General features: G+C 42.5%; 1 protein-coding gene across 1 annotated transcript in view; it reads right to left on the reverse strand.

Annotated features, from left to right (window-relative positions):
• Nucleotides 1-431: 431 nt before the first annotated feature.
• The window catches only part of mmp24 (matrix metallopeptidase 24), a 51,446-nt gene continuing 24,620 nt past the window's right edge, over nucleotides 432-27,257 (reverse strand). Inside the window, exons 4-10 of the mRNA XM_069169702.1 lie at nucleotides 25,817-25,916; nucleotides 25,484-25,688; nucleotides 20,252-20,413; nucleotides 18,230-18,435; nucleotides 15,085-15,223; nucleotides 10,253-10,519; nucleotides 432-7,870 (exon numbers count right to left, since the gene is read on the reverse strand). Coding sequence (XP_069025803.1) covers nucleotides 7,506-7,870; nucleotides 10,253-10,519; nucleotides 15,085-15,223; nucleotides 18,230-18,435; nucleotides 20,252-20,413; nucleotides 25,484-25,688; nucleotides 25,817-25,916 — 1,444 coding nt within the window. The 3' untranslated portion in view covers nucleotides 432-7,505. The remainder of the gene's footprint in view (nucleotides 7,871-10,252; nucleotides 10,520-15,084; nucleotides 15,224-18,229; nucleotides 18,436-20,251; nucleotides 20,414-25,483; nucleotides 25,689-25,816; nucleotides 25,917-27,257) is intronic.

The following is a 27,257-nucleotide window of genomic DNA, read 5'->3' on the forward strand; positions in this document are numbered from 1 at the left end:
CAAATTTTACAGCAAAAAAAAGTTTGCGGTTTTTGAGAAAACCTTTTTATAAAAATCAAACAACTCGGATCAAAAAAAAATTCAGTGAAATCCTGAAATGGGAAAATTTAAAAAAAAATAAAAAAAATAAATAATAAATAAAAAAATCCCTTTTTTGTGCAGGAGGTTTTCAGATGTTCAACACGGAGATTAAAAAGTAATAAAACAGCAGAAAGTTCAACAGAAAAACATCCAAAGTTTGATGAAAACATCCTTTATGCAGCGCGAGAAAGAAAAACGAGCAGTTAGCAGAAAAACGTTCTTTTAATAAACGATAGCTTGCTCACATCAGCTTTAATTTAAAATACTGAACTTCCCACCGACCGAAGTGAATCTGGCCGGCGTCCACATGATGAAGAGGAAAACAAATAATCCACGAACATCTCAGACAATGAAGTTTTCACTTTTATTGACATTTCATCGTTAACAGAACATGTTGGTGTTATTGGTATATAATTGGTGTGGGACAGTAAAACCAAACCAAACATAGAATAATAAAAAAAAGAGATCTGTTTCCAGTCATTTTAAATAATAAAACTTTGTCTCCTTAGAAATAAAACTTCATTATTGATAAATCGTCTCAAGTAATTAACGTAAACATGCCTATCCGACGTAAGCATCGTCATAAAAATGGTCGAACGTTATGTGCAAAAAGATGATTATCTTAAATAAGAGAAATGAAAATAGAAAACTGTTCCAAAGCTTTTGTTGGTTTGTTCTATTTACATGAGCGGATCTCCGGCATGATAAAAACAAGACGGTGCTTCATTCTGCATGTAAAGAAGTGAGCAGATTTTTTTCATTTTGATTTTATAATCAACCCATTTAGTCAAAAAACCCAAAACCAAACAAAGAAAAAATAATAATCATACGGTATTTACAGAAAATTTATTTTTCTTTACAAGTAAAAACTAACAGAATCAAATCTCTCTTAAAGCTATTTCTGATAAAATCTCCCTACAAGTAGTCATAGTTGTAGCTGTGATAAAATCCAAAGAACTTCAGTATATCTTCAAAAAGTCTGTCAGACTACATTTGATATGTTTTTATTCTCCTACATATTTTTTTTTTAAGAAAAGAGAACGTTAGAAACTAAAGGCAACAACAGGCAAGTTAAAGGAAGACTCAGCCACGTCAGGCCACTCCCCAAACTTTTGAAGCCACTCCCCAAACTTTTGAAGCCACTCCCCAAATTCATGAAGCCATTCCCCAAATTTGGGAAGCCACTCCCCAAACTCGAGTCTTGGAAAGTTTGCTGTTTCGTTACGAAACTGTTTGTGGAGGTAAAAACGAGTTTAGAGACTCTTAAACGTGAAACAGGTGAAATTTAAAGACTTTTATGAAAGAAGTTACTTTTCACGTTGATGACATTCATGGAGGAGGAAGCAGCTCCTGAAACATTAACGGCAGGTCTTTTATTTTACAGGCCCACAATTCTTTGTTTTTTATTCAGACTTTTGAGTCAAGATGAAAATGAAAAATGCATCATGTCAGCACAATATAAATAGAAAGAATAGAAGTTTTAATAAAAGTAATTTGATTCATTTTCAAATAATAACATTTCGTATGCTGGACTGTTGACAACTTCCTGTTTCAGGATGTTTCTGATGTCGTCGTCCGTCTCCTCATCAGCTCATTTATTGATTTCCAGAGAAAAGAACAGCAAATGTTTTATAGACGGGAAACATGATTTAAACCAAAATAAATGTTCTTTTATAATTTGTTGCTCAGGGCCGGATTAACTCACTATATATATATCTATATATAGATATATATATAGATATATATATTCATTTACTTTTTTGTGTGTTTTTAAATGTCACCTAAAATTGGTGAAACAGTTTCATACATGTAATTCATGTGAAAGATCCTCTGATGACTTTTAAATCAAATTTAACAAAAGTTAAACTTTTCTTTTTTGCTTTTTGTTTTATCTTTCACATAATTCTTTTTAAATTAATTTAATAAACATAATCTGAAAACTGAAATGATCAGGAAACTAAGAGGCCTGTAAAATAGTGTTCCTGCCTCCTGGAGATGTTTGGTGTCGTGATGTTTATTACGTATGAAGCTCCAGCTCCTGTTTGGGAGTGGCGATGTCCGATAACCAAGTCAACCTTTGAAGGCAACTCACTGTTGTCCGAAGCCACCAGAACATCATCAGACCGGACTGAGTGACGCCGAGCTCTCTTCCAAACGCCAGCAAACTGGACTCATTTCTTTTTTGTAATATATTTTTTCTGAGGTTGATGGGAACTCGTCTTCCGGTTCCTCGAGTTCCTCGAGTTCCTCGAGTTCCTCCCGTGACGGACGCACAGTTAAAGTGATGAAGAGGAGGAACGTGACGAGACAAATCCAACGACGGCGGCGTGAACGAAGTTCGGCTCGGCGCCAGTTTGTTCCACGTCTGCTCACGATATCCAAGAAAAAGAGGCAAATTTTCCAGAGGACCCTTTTTTCCCTCCGAGACGAGAACAGAACCGGAGAAAGACCTTTTTTTAAAGTGAAGAGCTGCGAACAGCACGAACTGTAAAAATCTCATGTACATATATTTTGTCTTTGTGTGTTCTTATGTGTAAAATGAACAATGTAATCTCCACAGCATGTTTTCTTCAAGTCGCCTTTCGTTCTTTTTCTACAAACAGACATCAGCTGAAACTCTGTAAACTGCTCTTCTGCTGTAAATCTCAGTAAATATAAACAGATTCAGACTTTTCTTCCGGAGAGTTAAAGAGACCAAACGGGATTTAAACTCGTCTGGTCCGATTTCTATTTTCAGATAAAACACGACGTGAAAGTGTTTTAAAATCGAAGAAGTCGGCGTCTCTTCGGTGCTTCGGGCAGCTCGACACGACCAACTCGCTGCTTAACTGATAAAAACCTTTTGATCTTTCTGACGAACCCTGATGATGATGATGATGATGATGACGATGATGATGTCAGAACGAGGAAGGTTTCACAAAGACACTTTCGACACTAAATACGAGTCGATACGAAGCCGCCAACAAAATGATCTGATTAAAAATGGTCAAAAAGTAATTAAGACCAGAATAAGACGTCTTTTTAAAGGTTTTACACCAAAAATATCTGGAATATATTTAGAAAATCAAAGCAGGTAAAAGTCTAACGGAGAGATTCCAGCTAGTTAAGATTAGCTAGTGAACTGGATTTAGCTAAATCTAATTTACCAACTTTTCCCCGTTTAATACAATTTAAAAATACATTTTGAGGCTCATCACAGTTTGTTAAACCTCATAAAGTAAGATGAAGGCGAAATCTTAAATTATACTGCAGAAAGAAAAGTAATAAAACGAATCCTTTTGAAAGCTAATGAGCTGAGCTAACTAGCCTAGCTTAGCTTCCGTACGTGGATGTCATCTGATGTAGTCTGAAGTTAAACTGCCTTTAAATCACAGTTTGATGAAGACTTCACCATCAAAACAACATCAGCCTGAAAGAAGCCAAACAAACCAACAAATCAAGCGACCAATCAGCACGAGAAGATTCTCTGAACGTGAACATCCGGCTGCTGCTGAGGTGCCCTGGAGCAAGGCACTTAATCCTGAAGGGCATCAGGGCAGCGACCTGCCAACATGGTGGGGAGATGAAGGGAGGTGGAATCTACCTGGAACACCTGGAACACCTGCAGCAGGTACCTGAACGCAACGCTGACATTAGTAAGAACTGATTGTTAAATGAGCACCGAGAACAATGAGGGAGGAGATTATTCTTATTATTCTTCTTATTCTTCTTATTCTTATTCTTCTTCTTCTTCTTCTTCTTCTTCTTCTTACATGTGGATGTGTTGAAGCCGACTGGAAACTTCTGTCCTCCCATCGTCTGTTTTTTCTGTTTCCAAACCTTAAACCTGCCGGCGTCACACCTGCGACCTGAAAACCTCCAGCGTTGGTCAGAATGCGTTTTTCCAGACACAAAAACTAAATAAAGGACAAACAAGCAAATTCCAATTTCCTGTCAACATCTGCAGAGTTTCTGTAACTCTTGCAGATTATTAAGCAGCTTAAAGTGAATCAGCAACAAACAGCTTGATGACAAAGTGATTTAACTCCATTGTGAAATTAATATCTCAAACATTTCGGACTCGATTTTCCGTATCGAGCTTCAAATTAAAAACTCAATACTGTAAATAATGAGCCGGAAATTAATCCTTCGACTGTTTTCTGCAACTTCTTTTGCCTTAAACGACGGGTTTGAAAATATCGCGATCCTCTGATTTACTTTCTAAATAAATGAGCAGCAGATTAATTCATAAACGATGGACGTGACCTTGAAAAACTCCCTTTAAATTGAAGTTTAATCTAAAACACAAAGAGAAAGAGGAGGAGGTGATTTCCTTCGGAGGCCTGAAGTTCAGCGTCTTGTTCTTCAAATATGTGTTTATTTCTCTTCCCACCGCCTACGAGGCAAAACATCACCGCGGGACATCGAACGCCATCGATTCCTGCTGAATGCTGCCGACAGCGACGAGAACACGTTCAATTACTGCAGGACGGAGAACGAGACGGGACGGGACGGGACGGGGGGGGGGGGGACGGGACGGGACGGGGGGGGGGGGGGGGGACGGGCTCAGGAACAATAAACACAGAGATGGTTTCAAGAAAAAGGCCTCTGAACGTTCCCCGGGAGGATAAACGCTGACTCAGTCGGAGACTCCAGAAACGCTCCGGGAAGCTCGGCGGCCTCCGACTGAACCGCCGTGAGTCACGTCAGGAAGTTCATTAAATGAGCCGCGTGCACGTTTCATAAATAATAAACGAAGCTGCTTCAGAGTCTCACGTGACCGCCAATCACATCTCTCTGAGCCGCTTCGCAAAAAAACATTCAAACGACATCCAGTCGGGAAAACTCGCTCGTATTCACCGAAGCGGCTCGTTCTCGTTCTCGTTCTCGTTCTCGTTTTGTTCTCGTTTCGTTCTCGTTCCGTTCTCGTTTCGTTCTCGTTCTCGTTTCGTTCTCGTTCTCGTTCTCGTTCTCGTTTCGTTCTCGTTCCGTTCTCGGACCGTCAGATAAAACTGCTGTTTGGTCGAAGCCACGGAGACGCATGAGGTGTCGGCGCCGTTATTACCAAATCTGAAACAGGAAGTCAGGTGACGGAGCAGAAACAGGAAGTCAGGTGACAGAGCAGAAACAGGAAGTCAGGTGACGGAGCAGAAACAGGAAGTCAGGTGACGGAGCAGAAAGATGGGGTCCAGACTCGCACATAATTCAAATCACGATTAACCAACGTAAGTAACGTTCTTATTTTAAACCAAACCGCGCTCCTCTCAGAAACCTCAGCTGGTGGTTTTGGTGCAGGAATCGACGAGTCGTCAGTATTTGACGCTCTGAGATGAAAATGAGTCGACCACAAAACCTTCAATCTGTCCCAACAAATCTGAATCAAATACAAATCCTCCTCGCTGACATCTCGAAGACCACGAGATGATATAAAACCTCTGCGTGTCGTCTCGGAAATATAAAACGAGCTCTAAATCAATCCCGCAACGAAGATCGGTCCCTGAACGCATCGCGTGTTCCCGTTGAACAGAGAGACGTTTAAAAGCCTTCGAGGATTGAAACGCTGACGGTTCAGAGCCGGAGACAAACGTCGGCACCGATCGGACGCTCCAACAACAAAACCATCAGTAAATCACAGCGAGGGACGTCCGCCGCTCGACAGACGGACGTCAGCCGCTCGACAGACGGACGTCGGCCGCTCGACAGACGGACGTCGGCCGCTCGACAGACGGACGTCGATCCCGAGCACGCGATTGGACGAGAGGCCAGACGGACGCGGAGAATCACAGCGAGGGACGTGGAGGCCGAGCGGCTCTATTAGAGCTCCGGGAACAGAAGCAGCTCATTAAACTCGGTCGATGTCGCCGCGCCGCGGCCGGCATACTAATACACACTCCGTCTCCACGGCGATGCCCCTTTTACTTCCTGTTTCAGTCACTGAGTGTCCCAGAAACTCCATTTCTATACGGCTGAGGAGAAGCAACAGAAAACACGACGAGGGAAACGGACTCTCGCTCCTGGCGGAGGAGCAGATTGTGGTTTCACCTCCTCAGCAGCTGTTCAGTATCTCCTCATGAAAACATCCCGGAGCCACGAGGACGCTCAGATTACCCGACTCAGATAAATGACCTCAAATATCTCCATGAACATTTAGGACATGAAAAATATGTTGACTGGTGTATAATCTGGGTGAAACTTGTGTTTTTGTTGATATGACAGTAAATAATTTCAGAGTTTTACAACAATTACAACACAAGAAAAGCACTTTTCTGTAAACTTCTACTTTCAAGTCTGATTTCATTTTTCTTTTTTTTTTTTATATTTATTGCTTACAAGAAATTCAGCAGCTGGTAAAAATGTCGCAGGAATGAAATGTGATTCAAAGCAAAATAAATATGAGCACTTTGTTGTGGTTGGTCCCACTGCTACAGGCCAGGAAATAAACAACGTTCAAGTAAAATGCAAATACTCAACTTAATATTTTGTTTTTTCGGATTCAAAACGGTCTCTAAACGACGGTCATCGAGGAAACACGTCGAACTCCAGATTCCTCTTTTTTTAGAAGCAAGAAATTTGAGTAAAAGTAAACGATTTTTACTTTTATTTTGAAGTAGTAAGTCCACAGTTTGAAGATGGCGGCCCGCGGTGGCTGTCGTTAATCTATTCTGTCACTTTACGCCGACGACTCACGATTCTACGTCCCCAAAACCCCCGAACCCAGAAACACATCGCTCGCTGTGAATCCACGGATGCGTTTGCGTTTTATGCCGACGGCCGATGTGATGAGCGTGTTTTGTTTTGAACGGTGAGACGAGAGAGAAAAGGTCCTCTGACAGCTTTACATTTCTACACAACTCAGAATAAAGGAACGTCGGTGAAGTCGTTGATCAGAGATCCGTGTTTTCTCTTTATGGCCTTTCTACCTGTTTTATCTTCAAGTTTGATATTTTTAAACTTTCTTTTTTTTTTTTTTCTGTAGATTTCAGAGCTGAAATAGTTCACAAGTTATCGTGAGAACAAACTCGGAGGTCGTGCCTCTTCTTGGTGTTGTACTTTCCACTGAGTGTTGTGTTGTCGGAGGTCCAGAAGAAAAAGTCCAAGTTCACTTTCCCTCGTTAGATTTCTTCGTACTTGTGAAAGCAGCCGCGGACGATGAGAGAAAATCTGTTTTTCAGGTTGTTTTTTTGTTTTTTTTGAAGAGTCCTTAAACATTGAAACGTGTCATAAGACACTCACAAACACTCTGAGTCTAAATCTACTCCTGCAGAGTTTCTCCAGCGCTCGTCTTCTACAACTAGCTAGCACAGTTAGCGTCTTTCAGCGTTTGTTTCTGGTTTGTTCCCTGCTAGCGTTTTTGGCCATCAGCCAACATCAGATAGCTAACAAATAACGACAGCTTGAACCCCGTTTGATCCACGACCTCTGACCTCTACAGAGCGAGTTGCCTGTCATACCCACTCCTGAACCGGGTATTTGTAGTATTGCTGTGTGATGGTGTTCTGCTGCACGCCTTTGTTCTTGAACTGAAAGATGGTGTAGACCAGCACCAGGATGCACAGCGACAGGATGCAGGGGATCACCACGGCGATGGCGTTTACCGTCGTGGGGACGTCGTTGATCGTCACCATGATGTCCACGTCGTCGAGGGGCAGCTGCCGGTCACCGCGGTTACCGTTGCCGTCGGACCGCTCCATGTCGGACTGATCGCAGCCCATCCAGTCGCGCAGGATGGATTTGGGATATCCGGGCTCCACCGTCAGCTTCTGGTTGTCGAACTTCCAGTAGTCCTTCCCCTTGTAGAAGTAGGTGTAGTCTGAGGAGGGGAGGGGGGAAGAGGGGAGGAAAAAAGTCTTACATTTTGACTTCAGGCGCCCAAAAACAGCCAAACACTTCTCAAGAGTGTTGAAGAACAAACAAAATCCCTCTGCAGCATTTTAACAAGCAGCTTGTATTCAAATTCAGCTCAATCAAACGTCCGGTGTCAGAAACACTTTAACATGACCGACAAACTCAGCTGTTTTCCTCAAAAACTTCCTCTCAGCAGACGTTAACTTCTCTGTGCAATAAAAAAGAAAAGAAAAAGAAGCTTCCTCTGAAACTGCTCCATCCTCAGTCCCCGTGGTGCAGCATCTCTTTAGAGGCCAGAACATTTCTATTGTGTTGCGGTGCTTACAGGCCGTTACAGACTCCAGTCCCAGCAGTGGATGTTTTTATTAAAGGGCTGATGTTATGTAATGCCTGAGAGACTGTAGCAGTGAGTTTGTATGTGAGAGAGGTCCAGAGGACGAACCCTCAACCACTGGCAGTTACAGATGTGTGCATGTGCTAATATTGGTTTTTAATTAAATATCGGCTGATTCGTGTGTCTTCCTCGCAGCTGTGGAAGTCGTCACATCAAGCAGTTATATCACTACGCACACGTAAAAAAGCTTTACTGTAAAAATATCAGCAGCCGTTTCATTTTTACTGAATCTCAAACACGTTTTTTTTAAGTTGATTTAAAAAGCCATTTGACGGTAAATATAACCACATATCACCAGCAGGGTGCGCTGAAGCGCCTGTGTAGCTCATTTCAATGTTGTTAAAGCTATAAAGTGTCACTAAGCAGCAGCTTTTGAGAAAAATGAAGCCAATACTTTTGTGGGAAAAACTGCAGTTCATCAAATGACCACTAGAGGCTCCAAAAGCGGGTCGATTCCCAAGTTAAAATACCATCCTAGTATTAAAAATGGTCAGTGACCAATCATAGTCTGTGTATGTTCGGCAAAATCACAGCAAAAAATGTATGACCAAATAATGTCTGTATCTGACTCCAGAATCTAAACCTGTCTTTATAAAACTCCTCCACTGACGGTGGTGAAATTACACGCTGCAGTAGTTCATCAGAAAAAACAACCAGAAGGTCTCTTGTGTGCAGTTTGTCTGCTCCGTCACCTCCGAACAGCCGAAGGATCAAACAGTCGCACACATTTCATCTGCTGCCTGGAAAACTCCCCGCAGGCCGATTCTCACCAACAACGCCGAGACGCCACGGCCGACCGACCACGTCACCCTGTCACCACGTCACCCTATCACCACGTCACCCTGTCACCACGTCACCCTGTCACCACGTCACCCTGTCACCACGTCACCCTGTCACCACGTCACCGTGTCACCACGTCACCCTGTCACCACGTCACCGTGTCACCACGTCACCCTATCACCACGTCACCGTGTCACCACGTCACCCTATCACCACGTCACCCTATCACCACGTCACCCTGTCACCACGTCACCCTGTCACCACGTCACCCTATCACGTCACCCTGTCACCACGTCACCCTGTCACCACGTCACCGTGTCACCACGTCACCCTGTCACCACGTCACCCTATCACCACGTCACCCTGTCACCACGTCACCGTGTCACCACGTCACCCTGTCACCACGTCACCCTATCACCACGTCACCCTATCACCACGTCACCCTGTCACCACGTCACCCTGTCACCACGTCACCCTATCACGTCACCCTGTCACCACGTCACCCTGTCACCACGTCACCGTGTCACCACGTCACCCTGTCACCACGTCACCCTATCACCACGTCACCCTGTCACCACGTCACCGTGTCACCACGTCACCCTATCACCACGTCACCCTGTCACCACGTCACCGTGTCACCACGTCACCCTATCACCACGTCACCCTATCACCACGTCACCCTGTCACCACGTCACCACGTCACCCTGTCACCACGTCACTCTGTCACAGGACAGGAACTACAGGAACACTGTCCTCTACAGGCAGAGACAGGAACTACAGAAACACTGTCCTCTACAGGCAGAGACAGGAACTACAGAAACACTGTCCTCTACAGGCAGAGACAGGAACTACAGGAACACTGTCCTCTACAGGCAGAGACAGGAACTATCACCCTATCACCACGTCACCCTGTCACCACGTCACCCTGTCACCACGTCACCACGTCACCCTGTCACCACGTCACTGTCACAGGACAGGAACTACAGAAACACTGTCCTCTACAGGCAGAGACAGGAACTACAGGAACACTGTCCTCTACAGGCAGAGACAGGAACTACAGGAACACTGTCCTCTACAGGCAGAGACAGGAACTACAGGAACACTGTCCTCTACAGGCAGAGACAGGAACTGAAACACAGACAGTGAAACCAGTAGAATAATTTGCTGACTCACATCCCTCCCTGCTGATGAAGGCTCCCTGCGGGGCGTCCGGTACCCCCTTCCACACGGTGATGGGTTTGGGGTATCCCGGGTCGGCCGTGCGCTTCTCCTCGTTGTAGCGCCAGTACTGGTCCCCCTTGAAGAAGTAGGTCTTCCCGACGGGCTCCCAGCGGAGCGCCGTGTCGATGCCGTCTTTGGGGAGGCAGCTGCCCAGCTCCACCAGGCTGTGCGGGTAACCCGGCTCGGCCGTGACCTCCTTAAACACCCAGTACTTATCACCTGCAACGAGCGAGGAGAAGTCAGTCGGTGTTTTCATATTTCATCAAATCTAATGTTTTCTTTTGGAAAACACAGGAGAGAAAAAGTGTTGCGTTAGTCGGTCCTGGTTAAACAGCAGTTGCTTTTATTACACAGAGAATGATGATGACTAAACAGCTCCTCTGTAGCTCGGTTAAATATTTAGTTCTTAATGTTCGGGAGAAAGATGTGGGAATACACAAAGAGAGATTAAAAACGTAGAACTACTCCATTAAAGCTCTTCAACTGAGAAATTAAACAACCTGATGTGACAGCAGCTGCTTTAAATAGTCTGTAGTCATCATTGAAAGAAACATGTGCTTCAGACGTTGATAGTTCTCCACCAGACATTCAGGAGAGTTTCTTTTAAATGGTGCATATTAATGGAAAGATTTAATCGAAGGCTTAAAGGGGAAATAGGGATGTATGTGTGGTAGTTTAAACCAATCTGGACTTTTAAAACTCAAATACCCTTTCAAGTTTTTAACCACTAATGTTAACTGTTCCTGTGATTGACAGCGCAAAGAACTTTCTAATGTTTATAAATGTTTTTTAATTACGAAACAACAGCAACATCCAGAAACTTCTAATTTCATGTATTTGTTGGAGAATATTTTTAAGACTTGAATATATATAAAAGAGTCCTTAGTTTTGCTTATTCAGCGACTTGTTTCACATATAAACGAACACCACCACCAGAGGGCGCTGATGACGGAGCCAAAGAACGAACGGGTTTTTACCATAGACTTTATGAAGAAATAGATGTAACTTCTGGACCGGAAAAGTAAAGCCAGTGGGGAAGAGCTTTAAAGTGCAATACCTCTGAGGGCCACTAGGGGCTGGTTAAAAAAAAAAACCCTCTGTCTCCAGTAGACTCCTGTTATGGTCACTTCTGGCTCCAAAAAAACAAGATAACAACTAAGAGGCTTCGAAATGGCCGTTCACAACTTCAGCCATTTTTAAGGCCTTAATTTGAGATAAATTACTTAATTAAACTATTTAACTCTTTTTGGACAACCTGCAGTGGGAACAGGGAGAACAAGTGACCAACAGTACTTCCAGGAAACATGTGGGTATGTAAGTATAATTATTAGACGTTTTAAAAAGCAAAACCAAAGATGAAATTTAGATCCACATCTCCAGCAGAAGAAGACTTTAACGTCAGCATGACTTTTGTTTATATGAGAAGTAAAAGCTTCCTTTCAACCAGGAGTTTTTCATTAAACGATGGATTTTTCTCTCCTTGTTCATCATTTAAACATCAAGTGCATCTTCAGATTTATCTTATTTACGAGTGATGACGTGCTGCTCCCGACCTGACGTAACGTTCTCCTTCCTGAGTCACTAATGTTTCATAAACTAACACAAAATAAAACATCCACGACCTGGTTGAGGTCTGACGTCCCGTCTGCAGGCCGGTTACTCTTCTGTCAGACATTTGGAGGATGAGTTTTAGGACTTGGTAACCATTTTAAGGACAATTCAGTCTTTAATTCTGCATGAAAGAATGTAACCGGGCTCAGAGAGGACGGGAGGAACGACTCGGTGGATTCTGGGAGGAGAAACGTTCAGAGCACAAACAGTTTAATCTGCACGACTCAGCTGAGGTAAAAGTTCCCTTTCAGCGATCCAAACCGAGGCTGCAGCTCATCGCTTCGGGTTCATGGTTGTGTGTGTGTGTGTGTGTGTGTGTGTGTGTGTGTGTGTGTGTGTGTGTGTGTGATTATAGGAAGTGTTCGTCCCCTTCTTCATGATTTATACAGTAAAAACAGACGATCTTACAGAGAAGCTCTGTGAACAGGAAAGGCTTCTGAAGGTGCAGCTGCATGTCACCTGATGATACACACTGACAAACTGTGTGTGTGTGTGTGTGTGTGTGTGTGTGTGTGTGTGTGTGTGTGTGTGTGTGTGTGTGTGTGTGTGTGTGTGTGTGTGTGTGTAAGAGTCAGCAGCTGAGAGCTCTGAGAGAGCAAAGCTATTAATATCTGCTGCTGGCTATGAGATGGTGCCAGGGTGTGTGTGTGTGTGTGTGTGTGTCTGTGTGTGTGTGTGTGTGTGTGTGGTGTGTGTGTGTGTGTGTGTGTGTGTGTGTGTGTGTGTGTGTGTCTGTGTGTGTGTGTGTGTGTGTGTGGTGTGTGTGTGTGTGTGTGTGTGTGTGTGTCTGTGTGTGTGTGTGTGTGTGTGTGTGTGTGTGGTGTGTGTGTGTGTGGTGTGTGTGTGTGTGTGTGTGTGTGTGTGTCTGTGTGTGTGTGTGTGTGTGGTGTGTGTGTGTGTGTGTGTGTGTGTGTGTGTGTGTGTGTGTGTGTGTCTGTGTGTGTGTCTGTGTGTGTGGTGTGTGTGTGTGTGTGTGTGTGTGTGTGTGTGTGTCTGTGTGTCTGTGTGTGTGTGTGTGGTGTGTGTGTGTGTGTGTGTGTGTGTGTGTGTGTGTGTGTGTGTGTGTGTGTATTACTGAGGACACTCAGTGGAGTCCTGAAGTCTGAGAGCTCCATTTTTTTCTACTTTACATTTGTTTTAAATTGAATCAAAAATGTTTTATTGTAAATGCGTGTGATGAGTCGATCGAGTGTCGTCTGAAGGGAAGAAGGAAACGACTTTAATGTGACCTTCGTACGGAGGAGTTACCGCAATCAATGACTCTGATCTGCTGCAGTTTGACTGATCACCTGGAAACACAACCTGAAATATTTATTCTTTTTAACAGATCACAAGTCCTTGAATTTATAATAGTTTGTAAAGGATTAACGAGTGGACGATCTCCCCTCGCTCCCTCCACCCTGTCAGTGCAGCAGAGGTGAGACACAGAGCTCAGAGGACAGAAACACAGCAGAGAGTCTCTCACTGAGCTGGAAACAAACGGCTGCTCACAATTGAGGTCAATAACATAAATACAAGATTTTCAGCTGGACCGCATCAGAGGGGGCGGAGCTATAAAGAGTGCCTGAGATCAAAGTTACACCGCAAGTTGGCTGATTGCAGCGACTTTTCAAATTAAAAGCATCCAGAAAAAAAACATGCACATGCTGTTGAGATACAAAATCTGTGATGAGTATCAGTTTGTTATTGTTCACATAAAAGAAGCTGATTCAGCTGGTTTGGGTGGAGCTCAGCTGTGTGAACAAATGTTGCTCAACATGAGTGGCTGTATAACAAATGTTGGAGACCGCTGATGTGGAGAATCTGTTTCTACAGACTCGACACAAACCAGCCTCTATAATGAAATGATTAACTTAAGGATGAAGACTTTTAGTCTTCAGGGACTTAATGAAGAGGATGTAACGTCCTCAGAAGGGCTGAAAACACAACGGTGTGTGTGTGTGTGTGTGCGCGTGTGTGTGTGTGTGTGTGTGTGTGTGTGTGTTAAAGAGAGAGAGAGAAAGCTGAGTGAGTCCTCCATCAGCAGATGAGGGAGGCTTCATACAGACACTGAAATTCTATTACTTCAGGCCGGGCAGCCCCCCCGCCGCCTCACCATTCTCTATTTCACACTTTATTAAATATATTTAGGGGGGGAGGAGGAGGAGGAGGAGGAGCAGGACAGAGTCTAATAACGCCGGAGCAGATGGCGGCCGCAGATCTGAACGTCAGTGTGTAAAGTTTTGGCTCTGAAGCTGAAGAGTGAAACTGGAACTGGAACCGACGTCGGAGGAAGAATTCAGGATGTTTTTATGGGAACTCTTCTTCGATTTAACGCTTCATAACATCTCATGTAAACATCGCAGCAGCAGAGTTAACGGCTGCAACCGAAGAGATGATCAAATCCACAACCATAACTCACTTCATTTATTTTTATCTCCATGAAAATGTATTATGACCTCTCTGAAATACAACTTATTAAACTTGAAACTCGACATTTCCTGACTTCCTGTCTACACATGAACCAAACTTCAGGCTGATACGTAAAAGTCCTAATGTTTATAGTTGCACTCGACTTAAATACGAATAAAAGCAAAGTTAGGAAGATACTTTGATTAATTGTAATTGTTAACATTAACAAATACAAAAATCTAATTTTCTATTTGTAGCTTTAAAATTTGAGAATTTCTACATCATAAAATCTTATTTTCTGTTAATAAGCAGCTTCTTTTCATATAAAACAGTGTAGACATACAGTGTTAAATAAAACTATTAAGTGAAGATACTAAATACTCCCGTAACGACGACCATTACATAAAATTTATTTCACTATTTAAACTTGGCCCTCCTTCATTCACAATATCGAGTAACAATTAGAATAATTAGATTGCTGTTTATGTTTAAAAAACATTTTACTGTTAATTATCAGCTAGTTTCCAGGATTATTTTCATCATGGATTGGGAGTCTATTGGACAGATTTTTTGTTGGAGCCAGCCCCTGGTGGCCCTCAGTGGTATTGCACTTTAAGACACTTCTACATTGGTTTCACGTTCCAGACCCGGATGCTACGTCCACTCTTATATAAGTTTTTACCTGTCTTCATGTCTACAGCCCTGCTTCCCTTCCTGTGATGGTCCCATGCTGATTAGCGGTATATAAAAATGTTTGTGCACGTTACTCTTCGTCCTCGTACCTTTGAAGAAGACAAATTTTCCGTCGGACCTTTCGTAGGCGGCATCGATGCGAGGCGGCAGGCCTTTCCAGAACTGGTCAATCTGCATGGGGTAGCCCTCCTGAACTTTGTTGTTCCTCAGACGCCAGAACCAGCGGTCCTGAAACACAAAGACAAAAATCACTTTCATAAAAAGATCTGCTGAAGTGTCACAGATGAGCGAGTCTTTGTTTCTGTCGCAGGTTTCTTCCTGTTAAAAGGTAATTATTTCCTCCTAACTTGTGGAGAAATGTTATTGACATCATATTTGATGAGAGAAGTTGAATGGGAGTCTATGGAGCCGGAGGCTTTTTGGAGCCGACCTCTAGTGGCACTCGCTGGTATTGCAGCTGAAGACACTTCTGGATCAGAACCATTTTACAAACCTGAAGCTACGAACTCTTTTATATCCAGTCTGTAGTTTTATATCCAGTCTGTGGTTTTATATCCAGTCTGTGGTTACTGCATGGTTTTGTTTTCCTAAAGCACGTGACTGTGATCTGTTTCCCTCTAGTGGACGACGTGTGTATTACACGCTTTTCCGTGATACCACGTTGCAAAATTCTATTAATTAATTTTATTTATATGGCACCCAAATCACAACATAACAGGTTATCTCAGAGCATTTAACACAATAAAGTACTGAAGTTTACAACTTTATACAGAAGAAGCCAACAATTCAACAATTCCCAACATGAACGGGAAAAAACGTGAAAAATGCTCAGTTTTTGGAAGAGTTTACTAACAGAAAACTGGGAATCCAGTAAATGTTCACAGCTGAGAGGCTCAATTCGGATAATTGCTGGAATTTATGCTGAAAAAAAACCAATTAACTCGTTATCAAAATAATTAACTTTCTGTGGAATGACTAATCGATTGGTCAGCTGATTAACTCCGGTTGGAGCGGCGTCGCCTCAGGATGCTAATCCGGGAATAACGCAGGAGAATTCAGGGCAGACGTGACGAAGCTACAGAAAGAATAACATGAATAATAACACACAATAGAGGAGGAGACAGAAAAGTGAAGCTGAAGTTAAGAAAAAGGAAGACGATGCAGGTAAGAGGAGGAAGACGAGGAAGAGGAGGAAGAGGAGGAAGAGGAGGGAGGGGTGGAGATGTGAAGAGGAGAGGAAGAGCATCAATCTGAGCTTATTATCATCTGGCTCCAGTGAATCTAGGACAGCCAGTCCCCACCGAACACACACACACACACACACACACACACACACACACACACACACACACACACACACACACTTCTGTCTCTGTGAGGACGTGATCCGTCCTCAGAACCTGGTCCGTCCCCGGACCCTCAGAGACCCACTGTGGAGGTCTGTCCCAGAAGTACCAACGCGCACACACACTAATGCTTTTTTTGTCTGAATCCAAACACAAGAAAAGAAAATCAATGGTGCACATCCAGCGCGAGTGTCTCAGCGAGGAAACATCCCATAATGAGCGCCTTTCCTGACGCGCCCCGTCCTCCAGCTGCAGGCGGACCAGAACCTGCGTCTGATGATGCATTTAGGGACACGAAGTCCTGCGGTACGTGAACACAACACGCAGCTGCAGGGCTCCTTTTATTGTTTTGTGTGTGTGTGTGTGTGTGTGTGTGTGTGTGTGTGTGTGTGTGTGTGTGTGTGTGTGTGTGTGTGTGTGTGTGTCCGTCTGATCTGAGGACACACGAGCACAACAACTGCACAAAAGCAGAGAAGAAGAAATAGTATTCTGCTTACGGCCTTTTTTTAAACGCAACAATTCAGGCACAAAAACTTTTGAATATGAAGAAAGAGAAAGAAACAGCAAAGATTGTTGTTGTTGTTTCTTCTTCTACAACAAAAAATAAGGCCGTTTCCTCCTCCGTCGTGCTCAGGTGACGACGCCAACGCGGGGTTTTCTTTTTCAGATTTACAAACTCTGCAAGTAGATTTAGAAAAGCTGCATTATCTTCCCCGTTAAAAAATATATAAACCATCTTATGTTCCCTGAAGTTTCTGTTCTGAAAAACTCCAAAAAGAGTTTTCCTTCCATCATGTATTAATCATATTTAAAAAGCAGCAGTTAAATCGTAATGTCAGACGGACAGAAGTCGTCCTTAAATGAAGACAGACAGGTGGAGACAGACAGGTGGAGAGACAGACAGGTGGAGAGACAGACAGAGAGACACTGACCTTTTCAAACATTCAGTTTAAAGATCAAAGACATCAAAATGGATTTTTCTGCTTCTGTTCTGGACCTTTGTGTTGCTTTATTTTCTGCGACTTTAATGGTTTAAAATCAAACTATGTTACAGATATTTAAGTTATAAAATCATGATTATCATCCTCTTCAAGGCCGTTAATAATAATCATTCAACACTTTTACAGGAAAACACAGCGACTACAAACTTCAATTTTCATTCTTCTTGCAGCTTTTTTTGTTTTTGCTAATTTAAATAGTTGACATACTTTCATAACTTTATCTCTTAATTAAATAAATGTAAATATATAATTTAAAGGTAGCTAAATTAAATAAAATCACATGAATGAGCCTTAGCAGCGGTAGTTTACCGGGGTTTGTTTTATTTTATGAAATAATAATTAGATTTAACAGCAGATTTACTTTTGTGATAAAATGAAGTGTGGACGTCCTGCAGCGTGTTAGCGTGGGAGCGCTAACGGAGCGCTAACGGAGCATCTTCAGCGTGTTACTAACGGCTCTGGAACATCTGGCTGGCGCTAATGATCCGAGGCGGCCCGGTGCCAGATGTCTCTTTCATCTCAAGGTGCCATGAGAGCGCTCATTTTTAGCACCAGCAGCTCTCCGCGTTGGGAATCGAGAAGCCGTCGTTGGCGTCGCAGCCTTCGAGCATCTTTTCTGTTCAAACCTCCTTTTAATGCTTCACAACATCTCGTGTCGCGTCTGAGACGCTCACAGGAAGGAGCTGCCGTCCTGCATCCTGCCCTCTTCACGATCAATTCAACTTTATCTGGATCCCCAGAGGTTTTTTTATAGCAGCCGTGTGACTCACCGTCAGCCGGAGATAAGAGCCGTTCGTGACCTTCACCGGTCAGCAACCCGACGCCGACACGCTCGTACAACGATCACACAACCTTTTCCTGATTTTTTTCTTTTCGTCTCCGCTCACCTTGAAGACGAACATCTCGCGCCTGAAGAAGGCGACCGTGTTGAAGTTGCCGTCGCAGATGTTGGGTTTGCCGTTTCCGGGCAGCGCCGGCCGGTCGCCGGGCGGGCGAGCCGGACGGGAGTGCTTGCGCTCGGAGGTGGAGTGGATCCGTCGGGACGGTAAGGTGGGTAACGGCCGGGTGGGCTCCAGCATGGCCGTCGGGATGCCTGGAGGAAAAACATTAACAACAACAAATGCTAACAGTCATTTAAAAAAGTCCTCTGAGCCTCTGCTCCCTTCGATCGGTCCGATTTCAACAAAAAGAAAATCCAAAAGCATTTGAACAACTAAAATCTAAGAGACTCCCGACCTGATCGTTACAGCTCGTTCTTTCAGGGAAACAATGAATCTCAGAGACGGTGTTTTCTGAAACGTAGAATAGGAACCATATAAATGTCAGCAGCGGCCTCATCGTTCACGAAGCCTTCGAAGCCTTCAGAGAGGCTGGACGTCCTGTTCTCAGGTGCCGGAGCGACAAAGCAGTGAATCCAACAGGATGAACTCTCGGAGGATGAAATAACCGGCTTTGTTTTCAACACCGAACACTGAAGCGCAGCGGAAGAGACGCTGTTGACTCAACGCGTCGCCCAAGTATCACGACCTTTAACGTGGAGATCGTTTCTTTTTGAAAAAGATAACGTTTCTTTCTTTGATGATTAAAGGAAACCCGAACGCGTCCGGTGAAGGACGGCCTCAGACTCTCGGGGCTGTCGGGGTGTCGGTGGAACGCGATGGATGATGCGGATGGAAATATTCTTCAACACCATCTTATCTCCGACCCAGCAGATGTGTTTGGTGTCTTCTTTGTGTCTTCGCTTCACAAATGAAATGTTACAGCGCGTTACAAGCGAGGCCGTCGGGATGACTCCGGCAGACGGAGAGCTGTCAGGAAGCGTGTCGCTTCTGTTCTTTGTTGACTTAAAAGGAAAAGCAGAGTTTACTGAAATGTGAGGCGTCTTCTCTTCTCTGAAATAGAACAAAGAGTCTCTGGTGGAAACAAAGGAAAAGATACGCGGCTTGTTTTCTTTCTTATTTTTCTCTTTTCAGGCAGACTTGTTCAGCTCTGTGTTGTTCATCAGCCGGATCCTTCCACACGTTCAGATACAGTAAATTCACCCACAGCCAACACTTCTTCATAATTCAGCTGCACTCTGGGCTTCAGGATTAATAATTCATATCCGAGGTGTGCTGTTTTCTGCTGTTGCAAGTTTGAGCTTTTCTCGAGTGAAGTCACGTGTTCAGGTGAAGAGTCTCATGTTCCAGCTTTTCATTAAAGGCTTCTACCTATTTTTTTTTTTTAACTATTTATGAGCTACAATATTTGTGTCCGAGCTGTGATGGAGAAGAAGCCTCTGAACACCAACTGACGTCTTAAACAGAAATATGTGTTGACATGGAGGAGACATCCTCAATCTGAGCTCCTTCCTCTTTGGACTAAAGTTAAAAACCCCGACAGTGTTTCTGTTTCCAGATAAGATGCGTCATCTCCTTCTTTGAGCGCTGGTTTATCTCGTAACTCTGGAGACCGTTTCCTTCTTAGGTCATAACGGCCCTGGTGTTTTTTTAGGAGTATTTTGTCCCTTCGTGTCTCCTGTCTTCGTCTAGAGAAACAGAATTCTTTCACACACGTCTGACTCACGAAACGCTCTTAACTGGAAAAACTCGTGCAGCAACACCACAAACTGAATCTAGCTGATAAAGGTCTTTACACACTGGAGGCGTCACGAATAAACAAGACGATTCGTGGGAATAAGACGATCGAATGGAAAGGACGAGGTCACGGCGACCTTTGACCCCCACCATGGAACCAGTTCATCCTCGAGTCCAAGTGAATGGTTGTACCAAATTTGAAGACATTTCCCGGAGCCATCACTGAGATATCAGGCTCAGGGGAATACGGTGGATGATGTTTGACCTGAATCACTCTGACTAATTATGAACAGATTTCAAACACAAGCCAGAGAAACATGCAGAATAACTGACCGTAGATCTTCTGGATGCCCTGCAGGTCGTCCAGAGGCAGCTTGAAGTTGTGCGTGTCCATGTACTGGTAGAAAGGAGCCATGATGGCGCTGGGATCGTTGGAGTGCTCCAAGCCCAGCGCGTGACCCAACTCGTGGACCGCCACCAGGAACAGGTCGTTACCTGGAGGGAGGAACGGACAGAGAGCGACATCATCACTCCCAACATCACCGGCAGCTTCTGAAAAACACCACCTCAGATATCAGCCGATAAAACAGGAGGCGCTTTGTGCCGCTGACGGGCCTTTAACTGCTGCTTTTTTGTTTTTCTGAAAAAGCCTGAACACGTCCCTCCGGGCAGAACCAGAACAAAAGCTCCCCGGTTTAAACACAACAGAGAAGACCAAAGACGGCGTCCAACGCGCCGGCGAAGTGAGCTGAAGTCCGTCTGTGATGCTGTCGACTCGTCAGCGGCGCATGAATCTCACATCAAAAGGAGAATTTGCGGTGAATGGAGGCGACTGTCAGCTCGAGAATCCAAAGCTGCGTTTTTTAAAGTGCACTTCTTCAAACGCTGCTGCTGCTTGACGGGGATTAAACTTCACAGATTTTAAATTTATAATCTGTGAATGTAGAAATGCTTCAGGACTTTAAAAAACGCCAGCAAACACGTTGAATTTAGAGGATAAAGATATCAGATCTGATGTTTGAATGATTCTCCTCATAAATCCGTCCGACAACATCTCATGCAAAGAACAAATTAAACCTTCATGTGTGCACAATTATTGTTGTGTGTAAATCTCATTATGTTGGTGGATGGAAACTGTTTTGTAGTTTTGCATCTCTTAGTTGGCAAACCGTGTCTTCCTCGTTGTTGTTTGTGTCTTTGTGGTCATTTCGTGGTTGTTTTGCATCTATTTGTACTTCATCTGTCTGTTTGTTGTTTATTTGTGTCTTTGCAGTCTATTTGTGTCTTTGCAGTCTATTTGTGTCTCTTCCCATTGTCTTGCTTCTCTTTGTGCTGGTTTTGTGTGTCTGTAATTGGTTTGACTCTGTTTGAACCTCATTACAGCCACAGAATGATCTTTTTTTCTCGCCCTGTTTGAAGATTACAGCCTCGGTGGCCGGCAGCTGACTTTCAGAAGAGTGTAACTGTTCAGATGGAAGAGAACAGAAGCTGCTTTGGTTTCTTTTAACTCTTCCATTAACTCTCAGTTTCCCCTTTAATGTCTTCTCTTCCTCTCGTTCAGGGGGAATAACTTTGAGTGTTGGTTTGTACAGACCTTTGAACTCATCACACGTTTTCATTCTGTTAAGAGTCCAATTAAAGAATGGATCCTGACAATGTTTCAGGACATCCTGTCGGTGATGAAGAATCTCCATTAGCTCTTTACAACCGTAGAAACATGACTGAGGATGTAAATGCTAACATTAGCATGCTAACAGACCAAACCAGATAAAAACAAACTATTCAGACTTATTAAATATCATGAACTGCACCAGTCAGTAATATTCCACTGTTAAAGGCTTTACACTCAGTTTGTTGGCACCAAATTAAAGATGTTACAGGTGTCAGAAGTTCCAGGTTTCTGAATAATACCACAGTAACCATCTTAGTTTAGCACGCTAGCATCCTAACATTTGCTTTTTGTAGTTGTTTTGTTTCCTTAAATTAATTTTAAGCCTCTTTTTAATGGTTTTGCGTCTCTTTTTGGTGTTTTTGTGCCTGTATGTCATCATTTTGTATCTTCTGTGGTTGTTTTGTCATTTTAAGCCTATTTTTTTGGTCGCTTTGTGTCTTTGTAGTTTTCTTTTAAATAAGAAACGTTAAATCAGCAGGAATCATCCAGAGAACCACGAATGTTTGCACTAAATATCGGAGTCTGTATTAAAGTATTGGAAGTATGTGTGGCTTTAAAATAAACTGCTGATACGAGCATTAAATGAAAAACAAACCCATATTGGTTGACTGTTGGTGAATCGTCTTCGTGTTTTCTCTGATTCCTTTCGTACACCTTCACTCACACTCCGACTCTTTCGTCCTTGTGTGCTGCAGCTTTTTCATCCATCTCCTCCTCTGCCTCCTTTTATCTCCCTCTCACCACCCTCCTCCTCCTCCTCCTGCTCCTCCTCCACCAGCCTTTATCTCTCCTCCTTTCCTTCCCGTCTCAGGACAGATAAAGATGATTTCAGAGCACGTACGACAGCGCTCTCCGTGTCCCGTCGCCCCCTTGTGGCCGGTCGGTGGTCCCTCCGATGATGTTTGATAGGTGATAGGTGGTCCCAGTCGTCCACAGAGTCTCGCTCGGTTGCAGTTCAGGTCGAACTGAAATTAAGTTTTTCTCTCGCCTGCCAACAACTAAAATTACCTGCCAGGAATATTTGTTCTCTGCAATCGAAATCATTCATGCGTGGTTCCATTTTTCATGTGATGTCGAGCTTCTCCTCTCTTTCCTGTCGAGAATAATGTTCCGGGTGAAATATTGTTGTAATTATTAGACAAGAGCAGATTTATTCAACACCGATATATAAAGCGTCACGTCAGTAAATCACAAGAAAGAAAGGACGGGCGTGTCTTCGCCTCCAGAAACACAGAGAACTGTTAAAGTCTGAAGATAGAGACTTCTTCTTTAAGTTTAAAACTGTAAAGTTTACCAGAAAAATAGTTCAAATATGGAGATTCTCCGACAGTAAAGTTGATTTGTTGTCTCTCTGGATCCTGATGAATTTCTAGGGATTAAATATCTCCTGTGATGATGTGATCGACGCGCTGCAGCTAAAACTACCCGGAAACATCTGGATCCATCATGCGGGACAGGAGACGCCTCGTTCCCGTCCTGTCCTCCAGGTGTCGGCGGGTTAATAACGCCGACCGTCCCTCGACGTCGGGTTTTAATCGGAGGTGAAGACGACGCCCGTTCGTCCTCGTGACGCCCTTCTGAAGCCGATACGAGAATTAGTTTTAACGGCGTCTGAGAACTTCGCCGTCTCGCTATCTGGTCTCTGATCTTTCAATTACTCTGTGTGTGTGTGTGTGTGTGTGTGTGTGTGTGTGTGTGTGTGTGTGTGTGTGTGTGTGTGTATTGTGTGTGTGTGTGTGTGTGTGTGTGTGTGTGTGTGTGTGTGTGGAGGGATTTTAGAGATAAAGAGGCTGAGAGGGTTCATCATGAGAGCACCTTGGTGACCGATAGACGATCAGCTGATCCGTCAGCTCTTATGATGATAAATGATATGATGATAAATGATATGATGATAAATGATATGATGATAAATGATATGATGATAAATGATATAATAAATGATATGATGATAAATTATATAATAAATGATATGATGATAAATGATATGATAATAAATGATATGATAATAAATGATATGATGATAAATGATATGATAATAAATGATATGATGATAAATGATATGATGATAAATGATATGATGATAAATGATATGATAATAAATGATATGATGATAAATGATATGATGATAAATGATATGATGATAAATGATATGATGATAAATGATATGATAATAAATGATATGATAATAAATGATATGATGATAAATGATATGATGATAAATGATATGATGATAAATGATATGATAATAAATGATATGATAATAAATGATATGATGATAAATGATATGATAATAAATGATATGATGATAAATGATATGATGATAAATGATATGATAAATGATATAATAAATGATATGATGATAAATGATATGATAATAAATGATATGATGATAAATGATATGATGATAAATGATATGATAATAAATGATATGATGATAAATGATATGATGATAAATGATATGATGATAAATGATATGATAATAAATGATATGATGATAAATGATATGATGATAAATGATATGATGATAAATGATATGATGATAAATGATATGATGATAAATGATATGATGATAAATGATATTTATCAACCGGCAGTTTAAACTGAAGGTTTCAAACACGATCAACTATAAAATCAGATAATCTTACATTTGTTAAAACAGTGTTTTTGGTTACGTTTGAAATTACCCGTCTGCTGGCAGAAGTTACGTTTCAACGAGTTATTATTTAACAATCAAAGCCTATATTTATTCCTTTTAGCTTATTTCAGCTATTTATCACTTTAACATATCTATATTTTTACTTTTTATCCAAAAAGTAAAACTATTTCAACTACTTACTCTTAGCAACGTATTTTCCCGTTTATATGACTTTAGATAACCGTTTTCATTGTTTACTTGAAGAAAACTTTTTCACCTGTTAACTTTTAGCTAACCAAAAACAACTTTGGCTAATTATTAAATCAACTACCCGGTAACGATTTAAATGATTTATGTTGATTTTCGAGACCTATTTGAACTAGTCGGTAACTATTTACACAGCTATGTTACTTTGAACTATTTCAGCTGTTTATGTTGCTTTTTGTTAACTACTTAAACTATTAGCTAAAAAAAACATCCTTTTAGTGATTAAATTATCTGTGTTGCTTCTAGCAAACTATTGCAGTTGTTTTCCTGCAGATATTTCTACCGTTTATGTTGTTTTTTAACTTCCAAGTTCAACCGTTTGATTTTCTTTGAACAAACGGTTTGAACTGTTTCTTCTTCTGTGTGCTTCAACATTTATTCACCATGTTTAATCCACGCCGTTCAGACTTCTTCCTCGTACCTCCTGTCAACTACAGACGAACCTCCCGCGGTGCCTCTGGGTGGGAAACGCTGGTTTGAAACAGATTTACATGCGAGTGCACAAAGCTTCATGCTACATTCAAATAAAACACACAGTTCATAGCAAGAAAAAAAACCTCACGAACGTGGAGCTTCTCTGTCAAAGCTAATTCTCTTTTGTGCTAATCTCTCAAACCAGATTCCTCCGCCGCTCCATCAGCCTCTCGCTCGCTCTCTATCAACACGTTAGTTATTCAAGCAGAGGGAATCTGGCAGAAGTCATTTGTCAAGCTGAGATAGAAGAGGAGAGAAAGAAAAAGTACAAAGTGAAGAGTGTTTTCCCTCCAATTCTTCATCCAAAGAGAAAAGCGCGTGGCGCTCGCAGATAGCCGAGTGACAACTGAGGACACGTTCGAGGAATTAAATCACAAAAGCTATGAAAAAAAAAGAATGAAAATTTAATCAGCTGGTGTTTCATAGCCGTCGTTCAGTAAGTTTGGATGAGCTGCAGCTTTTTATTTCCTCTGAATAAACGAGTTTCCGTGTGAACAGCGATTGTTCTCAGACTCACCGTCGTGGTTGGCGTTGCCGAGCGTCCACGGCTCGTCGGAGTCAAAGTGAGTGTCTCCTCCGATGCCGGCGCCGGGGAAGTAGGCGTGCGCCAGGAAACCCCCCTCTCCGTCGAAGGGGGAGCTGTCACCATGGAAACCGGAGGCGAAGAAGATCATGATGTCAGCCTCCTTTCCTTCGTTCTTGATCTCCGAGTACGGCACCTCCTGAGACGAGCAAACACAAGATGAAGATACTGAGAACGGGACCAAAGAAATTCACCTGGAAAAGTCTTTGAATCGTATCAGAGGGTTCAAATAAATAAAGTTTGATTGAATGATAAAGTGTTTGTGACCTGGAAGGAGAGCGGCGTGACGGTCTGCCAAACGTTGAACGCCTGTCGGATCGCTCGCTGCGTGTCTTTCTCTCCCACTTTAGGGGTGAAGTTTGATATACTGAGGACACAAAAAACAACAACAGTTCAACACCAGAGGTCACTTCAGAAGTACACATTCACACATTCACACAATCACACATTCACACAATCACACATTCACACAATCACACAATCACACAATCACACATTCACACAATCACACATTCACACAATCACACAATCACACAATCACACATTCACACAATCACACATTCACACATTCACACATTCACACATTCACACAATCACACATTCACACATTCACACAATCACACAATCACACAATCACACATTCACACAATCACACAATCACACATTCACACAATCACACATTCACACAATCACACAATCACACATTCACAATCACACAATCACACATTCACAATCACACATTCACACATTCACACAATCACACATTCACACAATCACACATTCACACAATCACACATTCACACATTCACACAATCACACATTCACACATTCACACAATCACACATTCACACAATCACACATTCACACAATCACACATTCACAATCACACATTCACACATTCACACAATCACACATTCACACATTCACACATTCACACAATCACACATTCACACATTCACACATTCACACATTCACAATCACACATTCACACATTCACACAATCACACATTCACACATTCACACAATCACACATTCACACAATCACACATTCACAATCACACATTCACACATTCACACAATCACACATTCACACATTCACACAATCACACATTCACACATTCACACATTCACACAATCACACATTCACACATTCACACATTCACACATTCACAATCACACATTCACACATTCACACAATCACACATTCACACATTCACACATTCACACAATCACACATTCACACATTCACACAATCACACATTCACACAATCACACATTCACACAATCACACATTCACAATCACACATTCACACATTCACACAATCACACATTCACACATTCACACAATCACACATTCACACAATCACACATTCACAATCACACATTCACACATTCACACAATCACACATTCACACATTCACACCAGGTTCATCAGGAGACGAGCGGCGGTTCGGTTCGAACTTCTCATCCTGACGTTCAGAAATAAAATGTAAAAAAAGAGAAAGAATTGATGAGATCTTTAACTTCAAAATGTGACGCAAGGCAGAAAACTAATATTGGATTGTCGTGATCTTTGCATCTGCTTTAAAAACAGCAATGATTTTGTCGTGGAAATCACTGCTTGGGCTCAGGAACACTTTACTGAAGTTTTTCTGTTTTCCCAAAAACTAAATTCCAATTTACATAATTTTTCAACACAAAAACCTGC

This window comes from Embiotoca jacksoni, unplaced genomic scaffold, assembly GCF_022577435.1.
Source record: "Embiotoca jacksoni isolate LCO1_2020_lvr unplaced genomic scaffold, fEmbJac1.0.p SCAF_46, whole genome shotgun sequence".
Classification (NCBI taxonomy): Eukaryota; Metazoa; Chordata; class Actinopteri; family Embiotocidae; genus Embiotoca; species Embiotoca jacksoni.